General features: G+C 38.3%; 1 protein-coding gene and 1 pseudogene across 1 annotated transcript; one reads left to right on the top strand and one right to left on the bottom strand.

The window, feature by feature from the left end:
* Positions 1-188: 188 nt before the first annotated feature.
* Positions 189-12,440, bottom strand: LOC127439696 (P2X purinoceptor 2-like). The gene is made up of 11 exons (XM_051695949.1): positions 12,301-12,440; positions 10,881-11,016; positions 10,513-10,584; positions 10,317-10,392; positions 10,082-10,178; positions 9,782-10,001; positions 9,540-9,670; positions 6,410-6,500; positions 6,251-6,316; positions 1,540-1,617; positions 189-284 (listed from the first exon to the last, which is right to left on the bottom strand). Exons 1-11 carry the CDS (start codon positions 12,438-12,440, stop codon positions 189-191), a joined length of 1,203 nt encoding a protein of 400 aa, XP_051551909.1.
* A 203-nt stretch (positions 12,441-12,643) lies between these two features.
* Positions 12,644-26,185, top strand: part of LOC127439775 (pescadillo-like) — a 28,678-nt pseudogene continuing 15,136 nt past the window's right edge.

Here is a 26,185-nt window from a genome sequence, read left to right as displayed (position 1 = left end):
CACAACCAGGAGCTTTACTGGACTCAGATATGGTATTTTGGTCTGCATTTGACTGTATCTCACTCTTTTATCACACAGGGAAGCATCCGGTCCTTCCTGTAAAAATATTCTTCCTGCTCTACGCATCTTGGCATTGCATGGTGTCACTGAAGCAGTTGTGGTGGCATGGGGCATTTGGTGGCATTTGTTCACAATGGCACACCCTCTGAGAGATCAGAGTGGGTGGAGTCATAGCTTGTAAGAGTGAGTTCTGTTGTGATTGGCCGACAGGGTTCTTTAGAGACCTGATCAAAGTAATAAAGAAAACCATTTGATGAACCTTAATTAGGGAACATAATAAAAGACATATACACTACCATTTTGTAGTTTGGACACACTTTACCGAATGGGTGAATGTTTCTGATAATCTTAAAAACATTTTCATCTAAATGTTTCTTTTATGCCTCAATGCCTGAAATGAGTTTTGAAGAGAAATATAAATTGTATAAAACTAATTTTCTTTCTTTTTTTAATGGATTACTTAGACTGGACATTAAAGGAATATTCCTGGTTCAATACAAGTTAAGCTCAATTGACAGCAGTTGTGGCATAATATTGATTACCACAAATATTTATTTTGACTTGCTCCTCCTTTCTTTCATTGATGCACTTACAATGGAAGTGAATGGGGCCAATCGGTAAACGTTAAAATACTCACTGTTTCAAAAGTATAGCCACAAGACATAAATAATATGCATGTAAACATGATTTTAGAGTGATACAATCACTTACTAACCTTTTCTATGTAAAGTTATAGCCAGTTTTACAACTTCATTGCCATGACGATGTAATGTCAACAAACCCTAAAATGACTATTTAAACAACATTACAGCTCAAATAATAGATGAGTTTTAACAGAAGAATTAAAGTAAGTGCTTTTATAAAATAATAAACTTTACATATCTGCCTTCAAACCTTCCAAAAATTGGCCCCATTAACTTCCACTGAAGTGCCTCACTGTAACCTTGATTTTTGCTTCTTTTTTTTCTTTATTTCTTTTTTAAGAAACGGACAGAGGAGTCATAATTAATTTTTGTGGTTATAAACATTATGCCACAAATGCTGTCGATTGAGCTTAAGTTGAATTGAAAGCTGAATATTTATTTAACTCTCTCTCTCTCTCTCTCTCTCTCTACTTGATGGTTTATTTGATAATCTATGTGATGATCTGTCTGACTAGCTAACTGGCGGTTTGTCTTACTAGAATGTACAGTATGTATAACTAACAATGTTCAAACTTCTAAACTTTCAGACAAAGCTTTGTAAAGCAAACATCAAAGTTTGTCTTAACAAACTTTACCTATCTAGTTCTAAAATAAAATAACAGAAATAAGGAATGAAAAGGAATGTCCAAACTTTTGACTGGTAGTGAATAACACCAGACTGCAATATTGGAAGGCTGAAACATAAATCTTTCGAATTTCTCTTGATGAAAGGTTCTCAAGAGTAATATTAAAAGACCTTATTAAAAAAACATAATTTCTGTTTTGCTCAACTTACATCATCAAATTTCTTCTCGCTGAAGACTTCATTCTTATCGATGAATGTCAGCATGATCCAATCACAGATGATGGAGCACTAGATGAGAGAAAGTGAGACAGTAAGGATATTTATTTTTTCATTAATTACAAACCCGAAGTCATACTTGGAAAACTGACCTGAACCCATTATATTGATGAAAGATTACAAAACGATGTTTTTCTCTTCTGAATAATATGCACAAAGAATTGTTCACAAAAACACGTGTCCTAACTCTGCGTGATGTGATAAAAACACCCATCTAGCTCAACACAGCAACATTGGCTCGACCAATGGGGTGAGTTTGGGGCGGGACTTTGTTTGTACAACCTATGGAAGAACGTAGTTTTCTGGAATCTGTTTGATAACAGACATTTTTTTTTTTTTTTTTTTTTTTTTGCAAAACCGTTTGGTGACATTTTGGCACAGAAATTTCACACTTCAGCTTTAAGAAAGTAAATAGGGTCAGTTTTGTTTAATGTAGACTTTAACACTTAAATGTATACCTGGGGTCTTCATTCCACCTCCTTTATCTCATCCATTTTTTTTTAGTTATGCCCAAACTTCTTTATTATTCCTAAACCTTTCTCTTATAAATTGTCTAACACTAAAAAAAAAAAAAAATCCAAAAGAAAAGAAAAAAGTCCTAATTGTTCAATTACCAAAAGTGTATAGGGTCTTTAGTGACACAAGATTTGTAATGGTGTCACAATATTACTCAGATGCACAGGTAAATGTCTAAACCTGCTGGGCATTACTGCCTGCTGCACCTCCGCTGGTGCCTTCAGTTGTCCAGCTACAGGGTCATAAGCCGGGAGCCACCTATCACGGATGATTCGCCCCATTAATCCCGGAACATCCCCTGGTGGTGGGGCAGCGGTCAGGGATGTCTCTCTGCCACCCTCTGCAGCTGGACATTGGATCCTTTCGATTGCCTCTAATTCTTGCTTTCCCATCAAGACATTCCTCTTTTCCCATCGAGACAGACCATACAACCAGGGAACAATACAGCCATACATCCATTTTCCCTGCACTCGGCGGCCAGATCAGCATATTTTAGATTCTGCCACCAGTCCCTCTTCCCATGGGACATTAAGTTCATTCATTATGACTTTCCTAGCTGATGCCAACCATAACACTAAGTCTCAAGGAGGTAATGGCAATCTCAAAAGGAAATATTATCAGCTGGCCAAGGTCGACCACCATTGACCAATCACTTCCATGTGCCAGAATTGACATTTCCTCCCTCCTTGCAGTGCCTCCACCTCCCTTTTTCTGATTAAAATTTTTTATTGATTCAAACAGATAACAAAGAACAGCAAAACATATATACACAGAATCAATATTTAACCCCCACTATTACCCCTTCCCAATCCTCAACCCCACCCTGACCCTCAACAAACATCCCTGTGGTCACATATAAGTATACACACACACACACACACACACACACATAAATAAATAAATAAATAAATATATATATATATATATATATATATATATATATATATATATATATATATATATATATATATTCACGCACATTTAAAACTATGCTTCTCTCTCCAATGCCCCTCCCCGAGAGCCCTCCAAAAACGCCAAATAGCTGCCCCATTTCCCATCAAACGAATCCCAGATGCCCAGCCTCCTACATGACACTTCCTCGAATGCCGCCACCCTCCCCATCTCCGTGCCTCACTCTTGAAATGAGGGCGCTCCGGTCAACTTCCATCCCCTTAAAACAATTTGTCTGCTGATCATAACAGATAGAAAGGCTATGTGACTTTGCTGGCTTGATCTTCATTCTGGCCCATGCCAAAAGCTCTACAAGCCTTTTTAAGAGTCTGTTTGTACATGCAGCAGTCTGGAGGATACTAGTGACATCATCCATATAGCTGTGCAGTGCTAGCAATCTCACCCCAGATTGTGCATGGATTACATGGGCCATCTGTTTGGCAACAATTAGGATGATCTCGAATGCAGCTGTGAACAGGATGGGAGAGATTGAACATCCCATCGCAATCCCTTTATTACTTCAGTGCATAGCTGGCGAGCTGATGTGGATCCGATCCATAGGCATTTGCCTGGTCCAGCCAGACTACATGGAGGTATTTCTTGTCTCTCTTGTCAGGCTGGATCTGCTCACATATTACTGACACATGCTCCACACATCCAGGAAAACCTGGTATGCCTGCCTGCTGACAGCTTGTGTCCATGTGTACATTCTATGCATTCATATCCTCACATTCAGTAGAGCAATACTTCTAAACTGACTTATGTTGGTGGATTCCTGTTCTTTGGGTATAAAGATGGCCACTGCCCTTCGCCATTCCAGGGGTACGCACTGCTGCTTCCAGGCAGCTCTCAGTAGTCTCCATAACAGTTTAAGAACTGTTGGGCACCGCTTTAACTAAGGTATCCTGTTTGGGCCTGGGGCTGAAGTTGCCCTGGCTTTTTCTACCACTTGCCTGATCTCATTCAACTTGGGTGGAGCTACATCAAACCCCAGTACTGGCTCCGCTGGCTGTGTGACATATCCGGGTGAGCCTAACGGGCTGTCTTTATGGGGATCCCCTAGTTGTTCTTTCATGATCTTCTAGACCTTGCTTCGGCATCACCAGCTTTTCACTCTTCTTCTCTGGCAAATTTAAATGGATCCTTGACAAATTTCATCCTCTCATGCTCCTCCTCCACAAATTCTCTCTGTCCTCTTCAAAACCAACAACCTAGCCCTTATGCCATCATACAATACCTTCAAGCCCTCCTTCTCATGCTCATCTGCTCTTCTCCATGCCTTGCGAAGCTGCCTCTGCTTTTTCACCAGCTGAAGTATTTCCTTTTCTCTCTTACCCATCGCCCAGGGACCACGCTTTTTCACAGACACTGCCCCAAATCTACCTACACATTCTTCATAAATAATGTCACTATACTTATTAAGCTTGGCCTCCACCCTTCCACTGAGTGCATTCTCCAAGGGGGAGCACAGGTCTTGGGTCTAGTCTGCTCCAGGCTTCATTATCATTAGATATTGGCCAATTTATTAGTTTCCTTCTCCCTGGCTCCTTTTCACTCTCTTGCCTTCCCTCTCTTGTCTTTGGGTTAACAGTTGTATCCTCCTGTGGCTCACTTTGCGGGCATGTCTTGTCCTGCTGGCGGTACTGGTCTTTTGGTGACCCTCCACAACAGTGGATTCAGTAGCGCTGTGGTGCTCAACTGGGCTCTGCAACGTTGTATCTGGCTGTTCCCGCTATATTTACTCCTTCCTTGATAAATCCGCAGCCCCTTGTAAGTCGTTACCCTCGTCCACCCGCAGCTGCATATCTTAAGGATCCTTTGCTCATTATCCATGGCCGTTCCAGCCATGTCCTTAGAGTCTGTCCTAATTTGTCCATCTTCCATCCCACCTCTCGGAGGACTACCGGGCTGCTTTTCTTGTATAGTGCTTGTAGTTAGTTAGGGTGTCCCCTGTGTGAGGACCTGTGGGTAAAGTAACTAGCCTGCCCACCCCTGTGCAGACTTTGCTGCAGTCAGTCAGTCTTTCCTGACAGTCCCTGGACTCCAACTGTCCTGTTCACAGTAGTCTCACAGAATATTACTCAGATGCACAGGTAAATATCTAAACCATATATATTTCCACTTCTAAAAATCATATTTTTCTGATTTTTTTTTTCATATCTATGTAAGTTTACTTTCACAGGATATCTATTTCTTTGTTTATTACAAGACAAATGAGTGCCATATTCACACAAATGACTACACTATCATGTAAATGTTCTGCGCAATTGTGGTAAATTATCAGTATCCCGTATGCGTGTGCACATGACATGCATATTATATTTGGTACTCAAGGTGGCATTGTTTCAGTGATTGACATTTGACATTGCTATTTGATGAAGAAGCAACATGGAAGTAAACTATAGCAAGTGTAACACATGGACAGTATTATTTGGCTATTGACATTTGGGTGTATTACTGAAATTCCATAAGCTGTGTGTCTATTTAGACTCAATAAGTGCCTGAGAAAATACAATACATGTAACTTGTCTGTAGCTTTTGTGTTATGTGTAGCTCAATATGCATTTGACAGTCAGTTAAATCTCATGAAATTTGAGCGTGGAAGTAAAGAATCCCTTTCTATCATTTGTTGCATCATCTCTTTGATGTATGAAAAAAAAAAAAAAAAATATATATATATATATATATATATATATATATATATATATATATATATATATATATATATAACAATATATTCTATTCTATTATTTTCTAAATGTCTTAAAACTGCTTTGAAAATTTGACACTATGTGGGCATTTTTTAGATCCATTTGTGATAGATATACGTGCCGGGTCGCCAAATGCCTGAGGTATATAGTAATGTCTGGCAAAACTCCCATGCATTTAAGGGTTAAACAAGGAATATGTCTTCATAAAACAATAGCCCAGACATGTTTAGAAGTCACAATCAGGACAAAACTCAGGAAGAAAAGATGATGTATGGGTCCTTAAATGCCTCATTCCATCAAGGCTACTCTAGATCAGTCCTCAGCCCGAGAGGAAACCTGAGAACCATTCCCAATAATGCAATTTGTGAAGCATTTATGTCTGCCATCAATGTCTTGATATTACATCATTACCTTGCACAATAACCCAAAGTAACCATATTTCTAATACACATTCAGTAAAAACTTACAATTCCTACTGAAGTCATGGCCGTCACTGTGTTGATGATGGTTGGAATTAGACTGAATCTTCCTGCCTGCAAAGAAATGGATTGATTCAATAAAGGTCTACTATATGTGCAGTCCACATGTCAAAAACAAGCTTTAATGTACTTCCTATATGGTCTTACATGTCCATGTACGATGACATCCAGCCGAATCCCATATGCTTTTATAAGCGATCTGTACTCAACACCATCCTTATGGTAGTTCTTCGCAAACCTGATATTTTTAGAAGAAATAAATGTAATAATTTAAATGGACTGATATTAATTTGTCAGCAGTAATGGAATGGACAAAACAAAGCGTGCCCTGATGTCACTTTTGAAGAAATTTTTGGATGAACTATCCCTTTGACATAAAAATATACATTCTATGACACTTCTTCAAACTTCACTGTCCAAACATGATAAGACACCCTCATGAATTTTGTATGGGTATGCATATTGGCATATCTTTAATATTTATAACATGCACTAAGTACTTTATTTAAACATTTACACTAATGAACAAATAAAAGAAGAATATATTGGATATCTCGGCTTACAGTACCTTTCTTGTGGATGTGTAAATGTGATTTGCAACTTTTCCCCTTTAGACTATACTAAGATTGAAGCATTTGCAATCATTTCATATGTTGTCAACTAATGTGCAAGATCTTCTTTACTGAGATTATTCTGCATATTGACATTATTGCTGTTCTGTATTACTGGTTGGCTATATTAAGGTATTAATGATGAATCAATGATTAATTGTAGTTAAAAATATGATGGATTAAGATTATAAACTGTCAATTAATCAACTTCATTGCGAATGTGTTCAGTAATCAAATTATTAATACTAAATTAAATACAAATTTGATTCTAAAAAATATTATTGGGGGAACAATAGCAACACATGGACTTACTAACAATAACTAACAATAAATAATATTTTTACAGCATTTATAAATTTTGGTTAATGTTAATACAGTCTATGAAAATACAATTGTTCCTTGTTTGATCATGTTAGTTCATAATGCTGTCACAAATTTAGCAGGAAATGGGACCCAAATGCAAAAATGCAAACAAGTAAATCTTTATTAAATCAAAATACAAACAGGAAACAAAAACACAAGAGAAAGGGACCACATTATATACAGACTGAACACATGAATAACAGGTGCAGACAATCAACATAATGACTAGACTAGGGGTGATGCCAGAGGAAATGAGGGGGGAGGACAACCAGGAAACAAACACAGATTGAGCCACGTGCACATACACATAACAAACGCACACAGACAGAAAATAGACAGGGTCCACCAGATGGCAGACAGAGCGGGATCATGCCACTGGGCAGAGGGTGAGATGAGTAATGGCCGCTGAGGACCGGGCAGACTGAGCGGCGGCTGCTGAGGACTGGACAGGTGGAGCAGCAGCCTCTGGGAATTGGACTATCTGAGTGGCCACCTCTGGGGACTGGACAGGTAGAGTGGCAGCTGCTGGAGAGGGATCAGGCTGGATGGAGGCCACTGGCGTGGGGTCAGGCTGGGTGGCGGCCACTGGGCAAGGGTCAAAATGGGCTGCGGCCGATGGAAAGGTGTCAGTCTGGGTGGTGGCCGCAGGACACTGGTCAGACTGGGTAAGGACCACAGAGGACTGGACAGACAGGGTAAGGAACTCTCAGGGCTGGAAACACTGGGTTGCAACCCCACAGGGCTGGACAGACTGGTCATGGGTGACTGCAGGAAGCTGGACAGGCTGGTCGTAGATGGCCGTTGGGCAAAGAGTGAGGTCTGTGGCAGCCGCTGGGCAGAGGTCACACTGGGTGGTGACTGCTGGACAGGGGTCCATTTGGGTGATGGCCACTGGAAAAGGGGCAGTTTGTGTAGCAGCCGCAGTCAGGGTGGCGGCCGCTTGAGAGGTGTCAGTTTGGGCAATGGCTTCTGGAGAGGTGCCAGACTAGGTGGCGGCCACTGGTGAGGGGTCAGACAGGGCAATGGCCACAGGGAACTGGATGGTCTCGTTGGCAGCTGCAGGGAACAAGACAGTATGGGTGGCGGTCACAGGGAACTGGGCGGTGGCTGCTGGTGAGGGGTCAGTATGGATGATGGCCACAGGGAACTGGACAGGCTCGTCGATGGCCACAGGGAACTGGACAGACTGAGCAGCGACCACAGGGGCTGGATGGTGGCCGCTGGTGAGGGGTCAGACTGGATGGCGGCCCCTGGGGACTGGACAGGCTCATTGATGGCCACAGGGAACTGAAAATGCTCATCGATGGCCACAGGGGACTGGACGGTGGCCGCTGGTGAGGGGATAGACTTGGGGATGGCCGCTGATGAGGTAGATAAGTCGTTGGTTGCCTCCAAGGAAACTGCAGTGGATTTGGACCCCTGCAGGCAAGCTGCAGCAGGCTTGGACCCCTCCTGGTGAGCTGCACACTCGGGCTTAGGAACCCGTATCCTCCTCTTCTTACTCCTGCGAGCAGTGAGAAACCCTGCTGTGCACTCTGCCCCCTCTGACGGTCAGCAGCAGGTTTGGCCGCCTCCAGACGGCCAGCAGCGAGCTCCTCCGCCTCCTGGCGGTCAGCCGCGGGCCCTTCCTCCTCCTGGCGGTCAGCAATGGACTCAGGTGTGGAACTCCATCACTTCTTCTGCTGTGTCCACCAACGGTGAGGGAGTATTGCTGTCCTCGGGCTGGGATGAAGAGCGGAAGCCCTCCGAGGCACAGGCTGAAATGAATTCCTCCCAATTCAAGGCCAGTCGAACAGCCTCGGAAAGACATCCCCCTGCAACCCCTTATGGATTAGAAGATCTGATGGGTTCAACCAGGCCTACCCTAAAGAGATCAATAAGACAAGCCTGATTGAAACCAAGGCCCGAGGACAGTACTAAAAACTCCAAAGCATACTCCCTCACCGACTTGTCCTCCTGACAAATCTCCAAGATCCTCCTGGCCTGCTTGGCATTTCGAGGTGCAGGAGAACGGAGTTTCATGACAAATGCATTATATAACTTTTAGTTTTAATAACGTATATAGTTTTTAAAATGTATAATGTAAATTAGTATATGTTGAAATTAACAGCAATTATTAATCTTAATTAAAGTTATGTTAATTATTGTATCATGTTAATAAATGTTAACTAATACCACCTTATTTTACTGTTACCAAATAGGCTATGTGTCCATGGAGTCCTGCATATGCATTTTGCAGTATATAAAGATTAATTGATGATTATTTAAAGATTACTGAAATTATTTTGATCAAAAATCCATACCTGTAGTAGTACTCTGAGCTGGGCAGATCTTTTCTCATGTCCAGCCTTCTAAATGAATATGTTGGAATGCACTCCGAGGGATCCACATCAAAATCACACTTCCAGTTAATGAACACTCCAATAATTCCACCCTAAAATATTGATTTAAAGTATTTTTGTTAAAACACACTTTACACTAAAATTTAGAGTTGCTAGGGGGGAAAACCCCTTCGATTTGCTCTAAGAATAAGCCCTGTACGTACAGTTCTGCAAAGTTCACTGAATTTTTCTCTGGCCTGTGTTGCGATAAAGCCAAGGCTGAACACAGGACAGTATGGGTTGGTTTCTGGGTGGTAGTGGCAACGTGCCAACTTCTTTGGCTTGTTTGGTTTGATGTTTCCCCTTAGAACTTTAAACTTTGGGAAATGGATGGCATTCTTTATGAACACAGTGAAATTAATTGCCTGTTCCAAAGCTGGTTCCCTGTGGGAAGAGGATAGACATTTTAGTGCATTTCTCAAGTTTCATTTTTGACAGTTAATTAATCAATAACATTTCAGTACCTAACAACAGCATGTTCCTCAATGGGACACCAAGATTTGATCTCACAGGTCTTGAATGTGTAATTGTAGTAAGGTATACATCGTCCTGTTCTTTGACCTGTTCGTATAGTGAATATAAATCTTTGAACTGTTCATATTATATATAAATATAGTGGCCAATTCATTTTTGTGTCTGAGTGTACAAACTTTATAAATATATGGCATTCCTATTATATATTAGTAATGTAAATCCTACCATGACCATCGAAATCAGTTTCCCCTTTAACGCAGTCAGAATCTTTTGTGCAGTTTGCATTGGCAACACTGTAATGCTGAAAAAAAAAAAAAAAAAACTATTTCTCATATTCTTTTTGACTATTCAATTACTCCAAACAAAATGTGAACATGTACTTTGTGTTTATATACAGTTGTTTGTGTGTTTTTCTGTTCACCTCAGCACATGTGCCCTGCGTCTGATCATGCGTCACCTCTCTTCTTAGTATGGTGCTGATGACATCACCACCCTGTTCATGAAGAAAACCAAGTAATGATGAATGCATTGTTTTTTTTTGTTTTTTTGGGGGGGGGGGGGTTTTGTGTGTGTGTGTGTTCAATGAATAGTTATGCTGATCAAACAAGAATACATATTGATCTAGCAGGGAAAATACAGTATGATATAATTACTTTAGGATTTCTAAAGAAACGCTTTGTACATAAATAACATTGTAATGATCTAGCCTGCCCTGAATCCAGTAGAACATGCATGATGGAAGTTGCAATTTAGATACAGTTTTTAATTTAAGGTTTTATCTTTCCTCACCTCAGATGGTTGGACGTATTCTGTTGTGTCCTGAATGCTGTCTCCCAGCATGGCCACACCTCTCATCTCAGTGTACACGGAGCTCTCTGGGCGGGTCTCGGTCTCCTGATATGCTTTCTGACTGATAAATACATACCTGCGCCCATGAAAGGCTACATTAATACATCTATTACCTGTATACTCTTAAAACTTCAATTACAAATCTTACCTTTATAGGTGCAGCAAAGAGAAATCCATCATTAAAATTAAACAACTCAAAAAAGGGAAACAAACGTATCCAGAGATATAAGATAGAATATAAAATCAAAGCTATGGTATATATTTAGAGCCAAATTGCCATGAAGGTGGTATCATTATGGTTTTTGATTGCCTTTCAAGGCAACACTTTACAATAAGGTGTGCACATAACTTTCGTTAATGCAATATTAACATGAACAAAAATACTTTTACAGCACTTATTTTGGTTAATGTTAATTGTTACGTAAACAAATGCATTTTTAACTTTACAGTAGAATAGTATATTTATAATTGATTATATATTACAATTATTGAATATATAATAATTTAATATCTAAGATTTAAAATGTATTAAATGAATTCAAAAGAACCCTGATTAGTAAGAGCTGTAAAACATTGTTAATTGTTAGTTCATAATACCTAATGCAAAAACTAATGTTAAAATACAGAAACTTATTTTAGTGTTACCCATTTAATATATTGGTAACAAGACATTTCTTTGTAAAGCACATACTGTATAGCCATTTTAACACTCAAAGTACACACAAAAAAACAAAAAAACAAAAAATAAAATAAATAATAATAATAATAATAATAATAATAATAATATATATATATTTGATTAACGCATTTAAATTTCATAACAAATTTGCATCAAAGTGTTTTGAGTAATCTTTAACAAAATAAAAATAAATTATTTTGTTTTGTTTTATTAATTTAGTTAAAAATTACACAATTCAATTTCATGGAATTTTGTTATGGAATTTAAATGTGTAAATCTTAACAATAGGCTTCAATATTTGAAAATGTTTGATTTAAAGTGTACAGTACATTCTATAATAACTAATTTAATTTTACAGCACTTTGGCTAATAGTTGTTGTTTTTAATGTGTTATATAAATAAATAAAAATTATATCAATATTTAGAGCTACATTAGTCATCATCATTGCTTTATCAATACTGCAGGTTTTATTGCAATTTCTTCAACAGTTTTGCAAGACACGACAAGAGAAGACGTTCTCAAAATATAAAAAACATACTTTTTACGTACAGATTTTCCATCTGATACCAGTATAATAAATGACAGATATCCAAATTGTAATTGAATCTAAAGTATGTTTTTAGAATAAAACTCTGAATATTACACCACAGAAGAGACAAGTGGAAAAAGCAAATTCTTACCAAATGAAATATGTGATCACCAGGAACTGAACAGCTCTGTAAATGACTCCTAGTTTTCTGTCCTTCACCACCATCACCTTTGGAGTCTCATAGTCCCAAAAACCAAAGAAAAAGTCTTCGAGGAACTCCAGGCAACCCATTTTGATGAAATTTCGTAACTTTTTCCCACAGAATGTATGTCCTTATCTTAACCACTGAACTGATGCTGTATGGTGACACCCACTTACTGCAATACTGTACTCTCTCTCTCTCTCTCTCTCTCTCTCTCTCATCCTCATCATGGATGGATGGATGCGCTATACATGTAACAAAACAACAGTTTATTCAAGCATTCTCCCCAGCAATGGGTGATCTACAAAAGAAGGTAAGACACAGTGAGACTGTTACGTGAACATATTTTGATCAGCAAAGGGCCCGTGCAGTCTGTAGTTGTTTGTTATATTGTACTGTGCAAAAGTCTTAGGCACATAAGATGTTTCACAAAAGCATTTGTCTTAAGATGGTTATTTATATCTTCAGCTTTAGTGTGTCAATAAGAAATATAAATGTTAGACTCCCAAACATTACTTTTGCAAATAGAAAAGATTAGAATAGGAGAACAGGGAGCCCTGCAACAGATGTCATGGCCCCCAGAGAGCCCCCCACTGAACATCGTGTCAGTCTGAGATTACATAAAGAGACAGAAGCAATTTAGACAGCCTAGACAGATAGAAGAACTATGGTGAATTAGTGAACTATAGTGAACAAGAAGCTTGGAACATCCTATCTGCAAACAACCAAGAAAAACTGTGTCCAGGTGTCCCTAGGAGAATTGGTGCTGTTTTAAAGGCAAAGGTGGTCACACCGAATATTGATTTAGCTTTTTTATGTTTACTGGACTTTGTATGACATTAAGTGATAAATGAAAACTATTTATGTCATTATTTTTGAAGACATCCTCACTATGTAACATTTTTCACAAGTGCCTAAAACTTTTGCACAGTACTGTATATGCTGCACTTCTGTTCTTTATCAGAAGTTCAACCTGCCACAGGCGCTGCTGATACAGTTCTACTCAGCAGTCATTGAGTCTGTCCTCTGCACTTCAATAACTGTCTGGTTTGGTTCAGCTACGAAATCAGACATCAGAAGACTACACAGGACAGTTCGGACTGCTGAGTGGATTATTAGTTGCCCCCTGCCCTACCTTCAAGAACTATACACTTCCAGAGTGAGGAAAAAGGCTGGAAAAATCACCTGGACCCCACTCACCCTGCCCACTACCTTTTTGAACCATTGCCTTCTGGCCGATGCTTCAGAGCTCTGAGCACCAGAACCGTCAGGCACAGGAACAGCTTTTTCCCCTCTGGCTATCCATCTCATGAACAGTTAAAACTGCCTCATTGGAGCAATAACTATGTGCAATATGCAGTTTAGTCTTTTTTATATTTATCCAACACATCCAACATCTTCTGCCATTTCATTCCTCTGGAGAAAAAAAACATTTGCACCATATAACATCTACATTTATGCATTTGGCAGAAGCTTTTATCCAAAGCAACTTACAGTGCCCTTATTACAGGGACAATCCCCCTGGAGCAACCTGGAGTTAAGTGCCTTGCTCAAGGACACAATGGTGGTAGCTGTGGGGATTGAATCAACAACCTTTTGCTTACCAATTCAGTGCTTTAGTCCACTACGCCACCACCATTATAACAGATTTGTATTTGCACTGTACATAACAGATAACAGATTTGTATTAGATTGCACTACGTATGTGTATGTATGTATGTATGTGTGTGTCTGTGTGTGTATGTACGTATGTGTATAACTATTTTTTATTTTTTATTATTATCTCTGTCTTGTTGCTGTATTGTTTGTGCACTGGAAGCTCCTGTCACCAAGACAAATTCCTTGTATGTGTAAGCATACTTGGCAATAAAGCTGATTCTATATTGTCCCTTTACAGTTGTTTAACCTTTGCTTGACAACATCAGAATAATTCAAATAAGTACTTGGCATGTGAAGTGTCAGTTTGTGTGCACCTCTGTATGTCAGAGCACTTGGTAACCTGTCATTTCTTCTCACGTAGTATGAGAATGGTTCAGCCGCTAACTAGATCACCAGGAACAAAGCATGCAAGAAGCTGTGTCTGAGTCTGGCTGATTTCAGGTTGGTTAACAAAGCAAAGTGTTTTATTATCTTTCCAGAAAATAAATGCTCTGTGCTGGTCTCTTGGTGATTTTGCATTCTTTACATTTTTTGTACATTCTAGACGTGGTAAAGAATGTTGTATTTTATGCTACATGTGCAAGTTATGTATTATGTACATGAGGGTTTCTCAGTTTCAGGGCCCAGATTTTACATTCTGTAGGTTGCCACTTAAAGGAAAAGTTACCCAAAAATTACATTCTCTTATCATTTACTCACTCTTGTGCCGTCTCAGACTCGTATGACTTTCTTTCTTCTGCGGAACACAGAACACACAGATATTTTCAAGGATGTATGATGTTTATGTCCATACATTGCAAGTCAATGGTGGACAAAACTTTCAGGCTCCAAAAAGGACATAAAGGAAGCATAGGTAGTCCAGACAACTCGAGTGGTTTAATCCATGTGCTTTGATGCATTATAATCGGTTCTGGGTGAGAAACAGACCAATGTACTGTGCTCTGTTTGTGCATGCGTCAAGTGTGAGAAAGTGTTATCAAGCTTCTCTCATGAACGTGCCTTTGAGACTTAAGAATAACAAGGAATCAGATATTGGTCATATATCCTTGAAAATATCTTCATTTGTGCTCCACATAAGAAAATCATACGAGTTTGAGATGGCATAAGGGTGAGTAATTAATGAAAGAATTGTAATTTTTGGTTGAACGATTCCTTTAATGTCCATTACAAGAGTTGTTTATTACACAAAAGAAAACAAAAATGTCTTTAAATTGGACATATACTGCATGTATAATTAATCACACAAAGCACATTGTGTTTGGCACAAACCATGTTTATCCTCATTGCAAGTGATTCTGTATTTAATGTCATTTGTGTTTTAATTTCTTTTATGTTATGTAACTTTGCTTATGGTTTTTGAGGATGAGGGCATGTCATGCAACCTGTCCATGTGGGCATCTGCATAATTTGGCTCACTTGTACCAGGTCACAGGGGAATTTGTGCCAAAATACCATAGAGTTTGATTGGATGCACAGCCTTTAACATCAACAACAAAAGATATGGGAAGCGTTTTCCACTTCTAATCATACTAAGCTTATTCATTTTGCTGTGCAAACTGTGCACAATATAGTTAGTTGAATGTTATTATTTTCACGTAACATTGTTTTTCACTTCTGTTTGCGACCCTATAAGAACAGACTTTGTTGTGACCCACCAACTGAGAACCACAGATGTATACAAATTGGAATGTGTTTAGTATTTGCTCATTGTTAATGAAGACATGTATCTCACTTAACAGGCACTTATGCATATTGAAAGGAATCTATCCACATGAACCCAAGCACAAGAAGAAGGTCAACAAGGGCTTGACAGCCCCAAGGACATTCTTGCTGCTTAAAGACATCCACTTCCTCCTGCATGAGCCCATCGTTGGCAAGTTTAGAGAGTACAAGGTAAAAGATGTGCCCTTAGGAAAGCTAGATGGTGCTCCTATGTTTGCTGCTGTATCATGTAATCATGATAAATCTGATATTTTCATAATCCTAAAATGGGGTTAAAGTAATAGTTCACCCAAAAATGTCGATTTCTCTCATCGTTTACTCACACTCATGCCATCCCAGACTTTCTTTCTTCTGCAGTACACAAACAAGGATCTTTAAAAGAATATCTCAGCTCTACCTGAATCTTACCTGAATCTCCAAAAAGCACAAAGGTGGCATAAAAGTAACCCGTAAATCTCCAGTGGTTTAATCCATGTCTTCTGAAGCGATACAGTCGGTTCTGGGTAAGAACAGAACAAAATAAAACTACTTTTTCACTGTACACCTTGCCAAGTCAGAAGTTTACATACACTTAGGTTTAAGTCATTAAAATTCATTTTTTAACCACTCCACAGATTTCACATTAGCAAACTATAGATTTGGCAAGTCGTTTAGGACATCTGCTTTGTGCTTGACACGAGTAATTTTTCCAACAATTGTTTACAGACAGATTGTTTCACTTTTTAATGACTCCAGTGGGTCAGAAGTTTACATACACTAAGTTAACTGTGCCTTTAAGCAGCTTGGAAAATTCCAGAAAATGATGTCAAGCCTTTAGGCAATTAGCCAATTAGCTTCTGATAGGCTAATTGGAGTCAATTGGAGGTGTACCTATGGATATGTTTTAAGGCCTACCTTCAAACTCTGTGCCTCTTTGCTTAACATCATGGGAAATTCAAAAGAAATCAGCCAAGACCTCAGAAAAAAAAATTGTGGACCCCCACAGGTCTGGTTCATCCTTGGGAGCAATTTCCAAATGCCTGAAGGTACCAAGTTCATCTGTACAAACAATTATATGCAAGTATAAACACCATGGGACCACGCAGCCATCATACCGCTCAGGAAGGAGACGCATTCTGTCTCCTGGAGACGAACGTAGTTTTCGTGCGGAAAGTGTCAATCAATCCCAGAACAACAGCAGAGGTCCTTGTGAAGATGCTGGAGGAAACGGGTAGACAAGTATCTATATCAACAGAAAAACGAGTCCTATTTTGACATAACCTGAAAGGCTGCTCAGCAAGGAAGAAGCCACTGCTCCAAATACGCCATAAAAAGCCAGATTACAGTTTGCATGTGCACTTGGGGACAAAGATCTTACTTTCTGGAGAAATGTCCTCTGGTCTGATGAAACAAAAATGTAACTGTTTGGCCATAATGACCATTGTTATGTTTGGAGGAAAAAGGGTGAGGCATCCCAACCGTGAAGCATGGCGGTGGCAGCATCTTGTTGTGGGGGTGCTTTGCTGCAGGAGGGACAGGAACACTTCACAAAATATATGGTATCATGAGGAAGGAAAATTATGTGGATATATTGAAGCAACATCTCAAGACATCAGCCAGGAAGTCTCAAATAGGGCTTCCAAATGGACAATGACCCCAAGCATACCTCCAAAGTTGTGGCAAAATGGCTTAAGGACAACAAAGTCAAGGTATTCGAATGGCCATCACAAAGCCCTGACCTCAATTCGATAGAAAATTTGTGGGCAGAACTGAAAAAGCATGTGCGAGCAAGGAGGCCTACAAATCTGACTCAGTTACACCAGTTCTGTATGGAGGAACGGGCTAAAATTCCAGAAACGTATTGTGAGAAGCTTGTGGAAGGCTACCCAAAATGTTTGACCCAAGTTAAACAATTTAAAGTTAATGCTACCAAATATTAACAAAGTGTATGTAAACTTCTGACCCACTGGGAACGTGATGAAAGAAATAAAAGCTGAAATAAATAATTCTCTCTACTATTATTCTGACATTTCACATTCTTAAAATAAAGTAGTGATCCTAACTGACCTAAGACAGGGAATGTTTTCTATGATTAAATGTCAAGAATTGTGAAAAACTGAGTTTAAATGTATTTGGCTGAGGTGTATGTAAACTTCTGACTACAACTGTGTAAGACTGTCACAAAAATTGTCTGCATCACTTCCGGGAAAGTCAAAGAACTTGAGAACCAACGTCATAAAACTCTCACACAGAAGTAGCATCTCCACCTGAGAAAACACACCCCACTGATTGGGGACCATAAAACGCGAATCACACTCACATCTGCTCTCTCTCTCTCACCTCAGGTCACTTTAAGGACACTAAAAACTAAGTTATGACTTATCATGTTCTGTAATGTAAAAGGTTTTCTGATCATACATGTTTGTTATCATTCAAGAGGTCTCAGTGCAACTGGTAAAACGGTCTCATTCCCTTTCAGCAAAGTCAAATCACAAGTAAGATTTAAGAACTTAGTAAAATACAGTATTCTGTCCGGGGCATGCCCCTCCCAAGTCTCACACAGAGACCAGATGCTGTATGCAGATTAGGTGCATTCTTTGTAAACATCAAACAACCTACTCAAAGGTCGACTTACAACTCTCTAAATTGTAAACCAAATCCTAAATAACATCAAACACACACACATCTGAAATAACAATGGAATCGTTTGGTACTTAAGTAAGGATGGCAGAGGAGCTCAGGGAATCTGTAAGCCAGATCTCCCATGCTCTGCCGTTTGCATGTATTTTTTCTCTACCAGGTATTTCTTATTACTGATAAATGTTTGAAGCAATCTGTAAGCCAGATCTCCCATGCTGTACCAGTCTCTCTGCAGCCAGAAGATCCACACAGTAAACATTGTGTGTAGTTTTTTCTATCAGGTAATTGCAATTTGTATTTCTTATGTTTGGTAAATGTTTGAATGGAATGCAACTTTAATTATATTATTATGCTTGATTCACTGATAGCTTTGAGTTTGATTTATTATTTTAATTGGATTGTTTGAATGTATTACTATTACCTGGTAAATAAATTGTTATTATGGTTCATTCTGAAGGACTGTTTTCTAGTATATTTCTTATTAACTACAAATCTATGGTCAGAGTTGGCTTAATTAAGCTATTTCAGAAGTAACCCATTAGTTAAGTATGTAAAAGGCTAAACGGCAAACCGAGAATCTATAGTAGATTTAGAATCTATAGAATCCAAGTAGATTTAAATGGGAATACTTAGGGTAGGACCGAGAATCTGTAAAACAGAACTTAATTGACTGGGGCTAAACGGTGAGTCGAGAATCTATATGAACTTAGCCAAATAAGACTAAACAGATAAAGCCGAGAACCTATAAGGACTTAGTCTAAAACTTACTAATATCTGAAACTGATGAATTTGTAGTTAAAGGACCTGTGTCCGGCCGGCACAGGACCCAAATAACATTGAAATAACAAATGCAATCTAGAAGAGAGAATTACTAAAATTCAGAGCATAGATAGATCAGTGAGGTTTTTCATAATTGGAGTCAGATGAAATAAAGAAAATAATTAATGATAAGATTAATAAAACATGGAACTCAAATCAAATAATCAAAGTATTATTTAATGTCGCGCACGATAAGACAGAACACGCAGGAGACCTTCAGCTATGCCATTGGATACCGTCCTTGGACCAGTGGGTGACTTCCCCCTTACAACTATAAATACACCTCTAAGTGCAAGATGAGTCATCATTATATTTGTTCCATTTTACTGGAATAGAAATGTTGTGAATTTTAAATGCTAAAAATGTGTTTTGTCAACTTTCAGGCATACACCAGCATATAGATGGCCTCAAAACAAATAGACATGAACTAAAAGCCACAAGACTCTAATTTAGATTTGATGGGGTCTTGAATGATCAATGTTCTAATGATTACCCAGAGACACTACTGTTTGTGTGCTCACTGTATATTCCTTGATGTAGATTTTTGTGCGTAAACTGCGGATAGCATATGGCAAGGCTGAGTGGAGTGGAGTGGAGTGGAGTGGAGTGGAGAGAAGTGCCTAGAACAAGCCTGGACACAAACTGGACCACATCATTAAAGAGAGGTGAGAACAGACTTAATGCTGTCTATGAACAGCAGAGGGCGCCCTTCAACCATCCTTTAATTGCCTTTGTCACTGGGACAGAAAATGTAAATTCTTTTATTTATTTACTCTCATGTGGTTCCAAGCTTGTATGACATTCTTTCTTCTGTGGAACACAAATGGAGATGTTACACAGAATTTTGGGACCAGCAGTCTCGGTTCACTTTAAAAAAAAAAAAAAAAAAAAAGAACGGCATATTCCTCAATGTTCCTCAAAATGTCTCTTGTGTTCTACAGAACAAGGAGAGTTGTATGGGTTTGTAACGACATAAAGGTGAGTAAATGATGAATACCGGTATTCATTTTTGAAAGGAGTAACCATTTAACATCTTAATTGTGTGTCTTGACAATGTTATGTGATAAGAAATTATTTATTTTTGTTATGAGTATGTGTAGATTCTTGATCCTTGGCTACAGACAGGTCTTCGTAAGTTGTGAAAACCTTTAAAAGTCACATGATAGAATACAGTATTGAATTGATTAATTGACGCTTTTGCTTCAAAACACAGATTGTCTGTCTCTCCAGCCATCCAACAGTTACATAAGCAAGCATTGGATTTTTGCTTGCAAATTTGGAATGTGATTCCATATTTTTGTTCATACAGATTAATTTACTGTGTGATTATCCGAGAAATGGATTTGACTAAATAATGCAATGCAGCTTCAGACTGGATTTGATGCAATTATGTGACAACTATTTAATTTAAACACATTAATAAAAAACACGTTTGTAGTTAGTTGTGTCATGTCCTACAAATCAACTAAATAATGTTATCTGGCAACTCAAGAATGTTGGTTCTCAGTGCTGTAGATATTTCAATAGTTGCAGTCATATACGGTATTGAATAATTACGCAATTCCTTTGCAACTGCATGTACATTTGAAGCATGTTAAAAAGTGTTAATCTTGGACACAAGGCTATCAGCTATTTTCCAGATATGCAAGTAAAGTGGCTATCTGCTTTAACAAAAGACCAGTCTCCAAAACATTAAATCACCAAAGTCAGACATCAATGGGATCATTGATTCAGCCACTTTAGCTCCAGTCATGTTTTTTACATTTTTCCTTTATTTTTTGTGTTGGTCCAGCTAATGCATATGCACATTCTTAAATAAAATAAGAAGAAAAACCTTTACCAAAAAGGTTATCAGCTCTTTTAACTGGACTTCCTTCCCTGTTACCACCATGTAGCGTATTTTTCCAATTCATTGTTCTAAGAGTGGGCTGTCTCCTCTTCCTATACTATCTCTGAAATAAGTTTGTTTTTGTCAGATATCCCACATTTTTTAATGCCCTCCGGGATGTGGATGATGCCCTCTCTATGTGTTTCCTGTTCTCTACATTTGCCCGCACAGGAAAATGCCACATTCAGACAATTCAACTGTGCCGGAGACTTGGCGGTGAGTGGATGAATTACTTTATCTCCTCGCGCTCCCTGAGAAAGGTAGTTTTGTTTGTTTGACAATTAATCGTCAGCCAAATTTCATAATCTTGACAGCCATAAATATCCATTATTTGACTATTTGGTTAGTAGCCAGTTTATAAGCTTTTAGTGGTGGTCCTGATCACCTTTTCAGGGTAATTTTGCGTTAATGACCAGATGATTGTGCATTATCCCTTACTAAGTAACGTTTTATAATATAATTGTTTTATTTATCTGTTTTTTGTTTTTTGTTTTTTGTTTTTTTTAGATTTGTTATTAGGTCCATCGATTTACTACAGTAATTTAGCATGATTAATTATATAAAAAATAACGTGTTAAAAACCTTAACGCAATTTATCAACCCCGACCTGTACATAAATTCTGTAATAAGGAATGTTCATTGGAGCAAATCAAGTTTGTTGTACCATCTTGATGCAGTAGGGGGCAGTCAGCGCTCTGTGTGGGTGCCTCGTGCATTTGATTAATTGGCACATCATGTAGTCTAATTAATTTCATTAAAATTTTAATTAATTGATGGCCCTAATTTTAATTCAGTTTAATTTGATTTGGGCATTTCTATCACAATTTTGCTAATCCCTTGCAGTTCCATCACTAATCTCTAGGGGGTTTTGAAGGTTTTGATACTGCTATACATTATAACACAATGTTGGTCATAATTTTTACTGTAAGCTACAAATGGAGTAGAATTAATGCTGTATTGTCTTTTAAAGTATAAATTATAATTCAGTTCCTTTTTTTTTTTCTCTCTCTCTCTCAGGTTTTTCTTTCCATTAAGGGGATTTACTATCAAGCAGAAGTCCTGGGACAAACCATCACATGGATTGTACTGTGTCAGTTTGCCCATGATGTGAGTATAAAATATATCTTTAGAGCTCTTGATTGGCTAGATCACTTATTTGTTTCTGATCTACTGAAGTCATACACATGAAAAGCACAAGGGAAGCCGGTTTGATCCCAGAGAGGGACAACCTGTGAACTGAACAGTTTACAAGATCATCTGTCACGACCGTGCCTTTGAGTAAGGTGTTTAACCCCATTTGTCTTCAGATGAGAGTCACTACAATTAGTGTTCTAAATGACAAGGAACAGGTATGGAATTGTGTAAAGAAAAATAGATATCACTAAATTAGGTGTCTTAAAATATCTCCGTGACAGCCTTGTGGGGTGTTTATACCTGATGCGTTTTTGTGTCCATCTGTGCTTTTTTTCAATTGATTTTCTGTGTAAAGGTGCTAGACGGACGTCCTTGTTTTTGTTTTTTTAGCATTTTGCACAGGAGGGCAAAGTTTCAAGTTAAAAAGAACTTCAAACATATCTCAGGACACCTACGTTTTGTTCTATTCTTTGCATTGCATCTATTTTTTGCTCTGAATGGCTCCCAAGACTTTGTAAATGGCAAACAAAATTGTGACTGTTGCAATCACATTCTACAGTGCTACAGTGCCTATAAAAAGTGTTCAACCTCAGTGGATGTGTGTATATATATATACATAAACAGGCAGCCAAAAGTTTGGTATAATGTACAGATTTTGCTCTTATGGAAAGAAATTGGTACTTTTATTCATCAAAGTGGCATTCAGCTGATCACAATGTATAGTCAGGACATTACTGATGTAAAAAAACTTTGGTGGATTAAAGTACCAATTTCCAAAACAGCAAAATCTGTACATTATTCCAAACATTTGGCCGCCTGTGTGTGTATACAGTGTATATATATATATATACACACACACATACACTACCGGTCAAAAGTATATTTATTTTTATTTTTTTTTTATTTTATTTATTTTTTTCACATTTTAGAATAATAGTAAAGTCATCAAAACTATGGAATAACATAAATGGAACTATGGGAATTATGTTGTGACATAAATCAAAACTGTGTTATATTTTAGCATCTTCAAAGTAGTCACCCTTTGCCTAGAATTTGCAGACATGTACTCTTGACTTTTTCTCAACCAACTTCTTGAGGTATCACCCTGGGATGCTTTTTAAACAGTATTGAAGGAGTTCCCATCTATGTTGGGCACTTATTGGCTGCTTATCTTTATTATTTGGTCCAAGTCATCAATTTCAAATACCAGTTTCAAATTTTTTTTATTATTATTACATTTTAGTTTTATAATGAAATAAATGAATATGGTGGCACAATTATATTTTTGTCTACAAAACTAATTTCAAACATTTAAGCATACACCTTCAGATCAAAAGATTTTCAAGTGTTTCAAAAGTTTTGACCGGTTGTGTGTGTGTGTGTGTGTGTGTGTGTGTGATATGTATATATATATATATATATATATATATATATATATATATATATATATATATTTAAATATTAAATCATAGTGAACTTCATTTGACTTTGACACTGATCATCAGAAATAGACTCTTTCATATCAAAGTTATAACACATTTCTACCAATTAGTCTAAATTTATAACAAATATTAAACACAAAATATTTGGTTGCATACGTTTTCACCCTCTTTAATGCGACTCGCCTAAATTATCACTGTGCAACAATCTGGTTTTAGAATTTGCTCAGTTAATTAAATGGAGATCACATGTGCACAGTCAAGGTGTTTCAAGTGATTTTAGTATAAATACACCTGTCTCTGGAAGGTCCACTTATTGGTGAGTCAGTATCTTGGGAAAAACAACACCATGAAGACAAAAGAACACTCTAAGCAAATCCGCAAAAAGGTTAGTGATAAACATAAATCAGGGGATGGATACAAGAAAATTTCCAAGTCTCTGAATATCCCTCGGACTACTGTGAAGTCAAAAATATGGTACAGCATAAAATCTGCCTAGAGCAGGCCATCCTCAAAAACTGAGTGACTGTGTAAGAAGGGGACTAGTGAGGGAGGCCACCAAGTGATGTATGACTCCTTTGGAGGACTTATAAGCTTCAGAGGCTGAGATGGAGAGACTCTGCATACAACAACTGTTGCCTGGGTTCTTCATCAGTCATGGCTTTATAGGAGGGTGGCAAAGAGAAAGTCACTATTGAAAAAAACCCATATGAAACCTTTGTTTTCCAAAAGGCATGTAGGAGACTCTGAAGTCAGTTGGAAGAAGATTCTATGGTCTGATGAGACCAAAAAGGAGCTTTCTGGCCATCAAACCAGATGCTATGTTTGGTGCGAACCAAACACCGCACATAATCAGAAATACACCATCCCCACCGGGAAGCATGGTGCTGGTAGCATCATGCTGTGGGGATGCTTCTCTGCATCAGGCCCTGGAAGGCTTGTAAAGGCGGAGAGTAAAATGAATGCTGCAAAATACAGAGAAATCTTGGAGGAAAACCTTATGCAGTCTGCAAGAGAACTAAGACTTGGGAGAAGATTTGTTTTCCAGCAAGACAGCGATCCCATGCATAAAGCCAAAGCTTCACAAGAATAGTTTCAAAACAACAATGTTAATGTTCTGGAGTGACCGAGTCAGATTCCAGACCTCAAACCAATTGAGAATCTGTGGATGGAATTTAAAAAGTCTGTGCACTCATGATCCTCATGCAACCTGACAGCATGAGTAGTTTTGCGAAGAAGAATGGGGAAAAATTGCAGTGTCCAGAATGTGCCAAGTTGATAGAGACCTATGTATCCAATATATATATATATATTGAATCACAGCACATGACATGCTTCTGCTTTAATTCTCCAACTCTGATTACAAAGGTCTTAGTGGTACAACCGTGTCTTTGGAGGGTAGGGAAGAGGGGGTATGTCTAAGTCAGTGGCTAAGTGTGGCAGAAGTTCCAGAATAACTAACATTGCTTACAGCACCATTAACATGAGTCACAGTAGGATTATTTTAGTTAAAAGGATGTGTATGGGAGTGACCGTGAAAGTGTATCAGTTATGTAAGGGAAAAAAAATGGGTAAATATTAGAAGTGGAGGACAAAGTCAATACCAACATTCAGTATCATAGTGTTGCGGTGCTACATTATTGATTTACTTTTTGAAGGTTGGTGTGTCAGGCCACTGATCATTTTTGGCATTTATAAAATGCATTTCCTGAATTTCTTAATCTAAATATAAATTAGGCATGTGAGTTCAGTTTGGTCTACAAGAACATGCGAGATACTGTATAATCCATTCAAGTAAAGTCTGTCTTATTAAAGGCAGATATAATAAGATTGATTAATTCAGTGTATTGCTGTACTAAGTGTAGTGGAACACTGAAAAAGGCTAATATATTAATACACAGATTGCACAGATTACGTTGTCCTACTGGAAAATGCAGGGACGTCCTGGAAAAGAGAGCGTCTGGATGTAAATATATGTTGGTCTTAAATTTTTACATATCTTTCTGCATTAATGATGCCCTCAAAGATGTGCAAGTAACCCATGCCATTGGCGCTGACACACCCCCAAAACATGACAGACACTCGCTTTTGGACTTTACGCTGATAACAGCTTAGATGGTCCTTTTCCTCTTTGGTCTGGAGAACACGACTGCTGTTTTTTCCAAAAAACTATTTGATATGTGGACTCATTGGAGCACAAAACACGATTCCATTGTTCTACTTTCCATCTCAGATGAGATCAAGGCCAGGGAAGTCAGCGACACTTCTGGACAGTGTTAATGTATGGCTTCTGCTTTGCATAGTAAAGCATTAACTTTCATCTGTGGATGTAGCAGCGAATGGTGTTGACTGACAAAGGTTTACCAAAGCATTTCCAAGCCCATGTCATTATATCCATTACAGACGCATGACGTTTTTTAAGACATTGACGTCTGAGGGATCAGAGATCTTGCGCATTCAGAAGTGGTTTTCGACCTTGCCCTTTATGCGCCGAGTTTTGACCGAATTCCTTTAATCTTTTAACTATATTGTTCTCTGTAGAGGGTTAAATGCC

Source organism: Myxocyprinus asiaticus, chromosome 4 (assembly GCF_019703515.2).
Source record: "Myxocyprinus asiaticus isolate MX2 ecotype Aquarium Trade chromosome 4, UBuf_Myxa_2, whole genome shotgun sequence".
Lineage (NCBI taxonomy): Eukaryota > Metazoa > Chordata > Actinopteri > Cypriniformes > Catostomidae > Myxocyprinus > Myxocyprinus asiaticus.
This window is presented reverse-complemented; position numbering and strand designations above follow the sequence as displayed.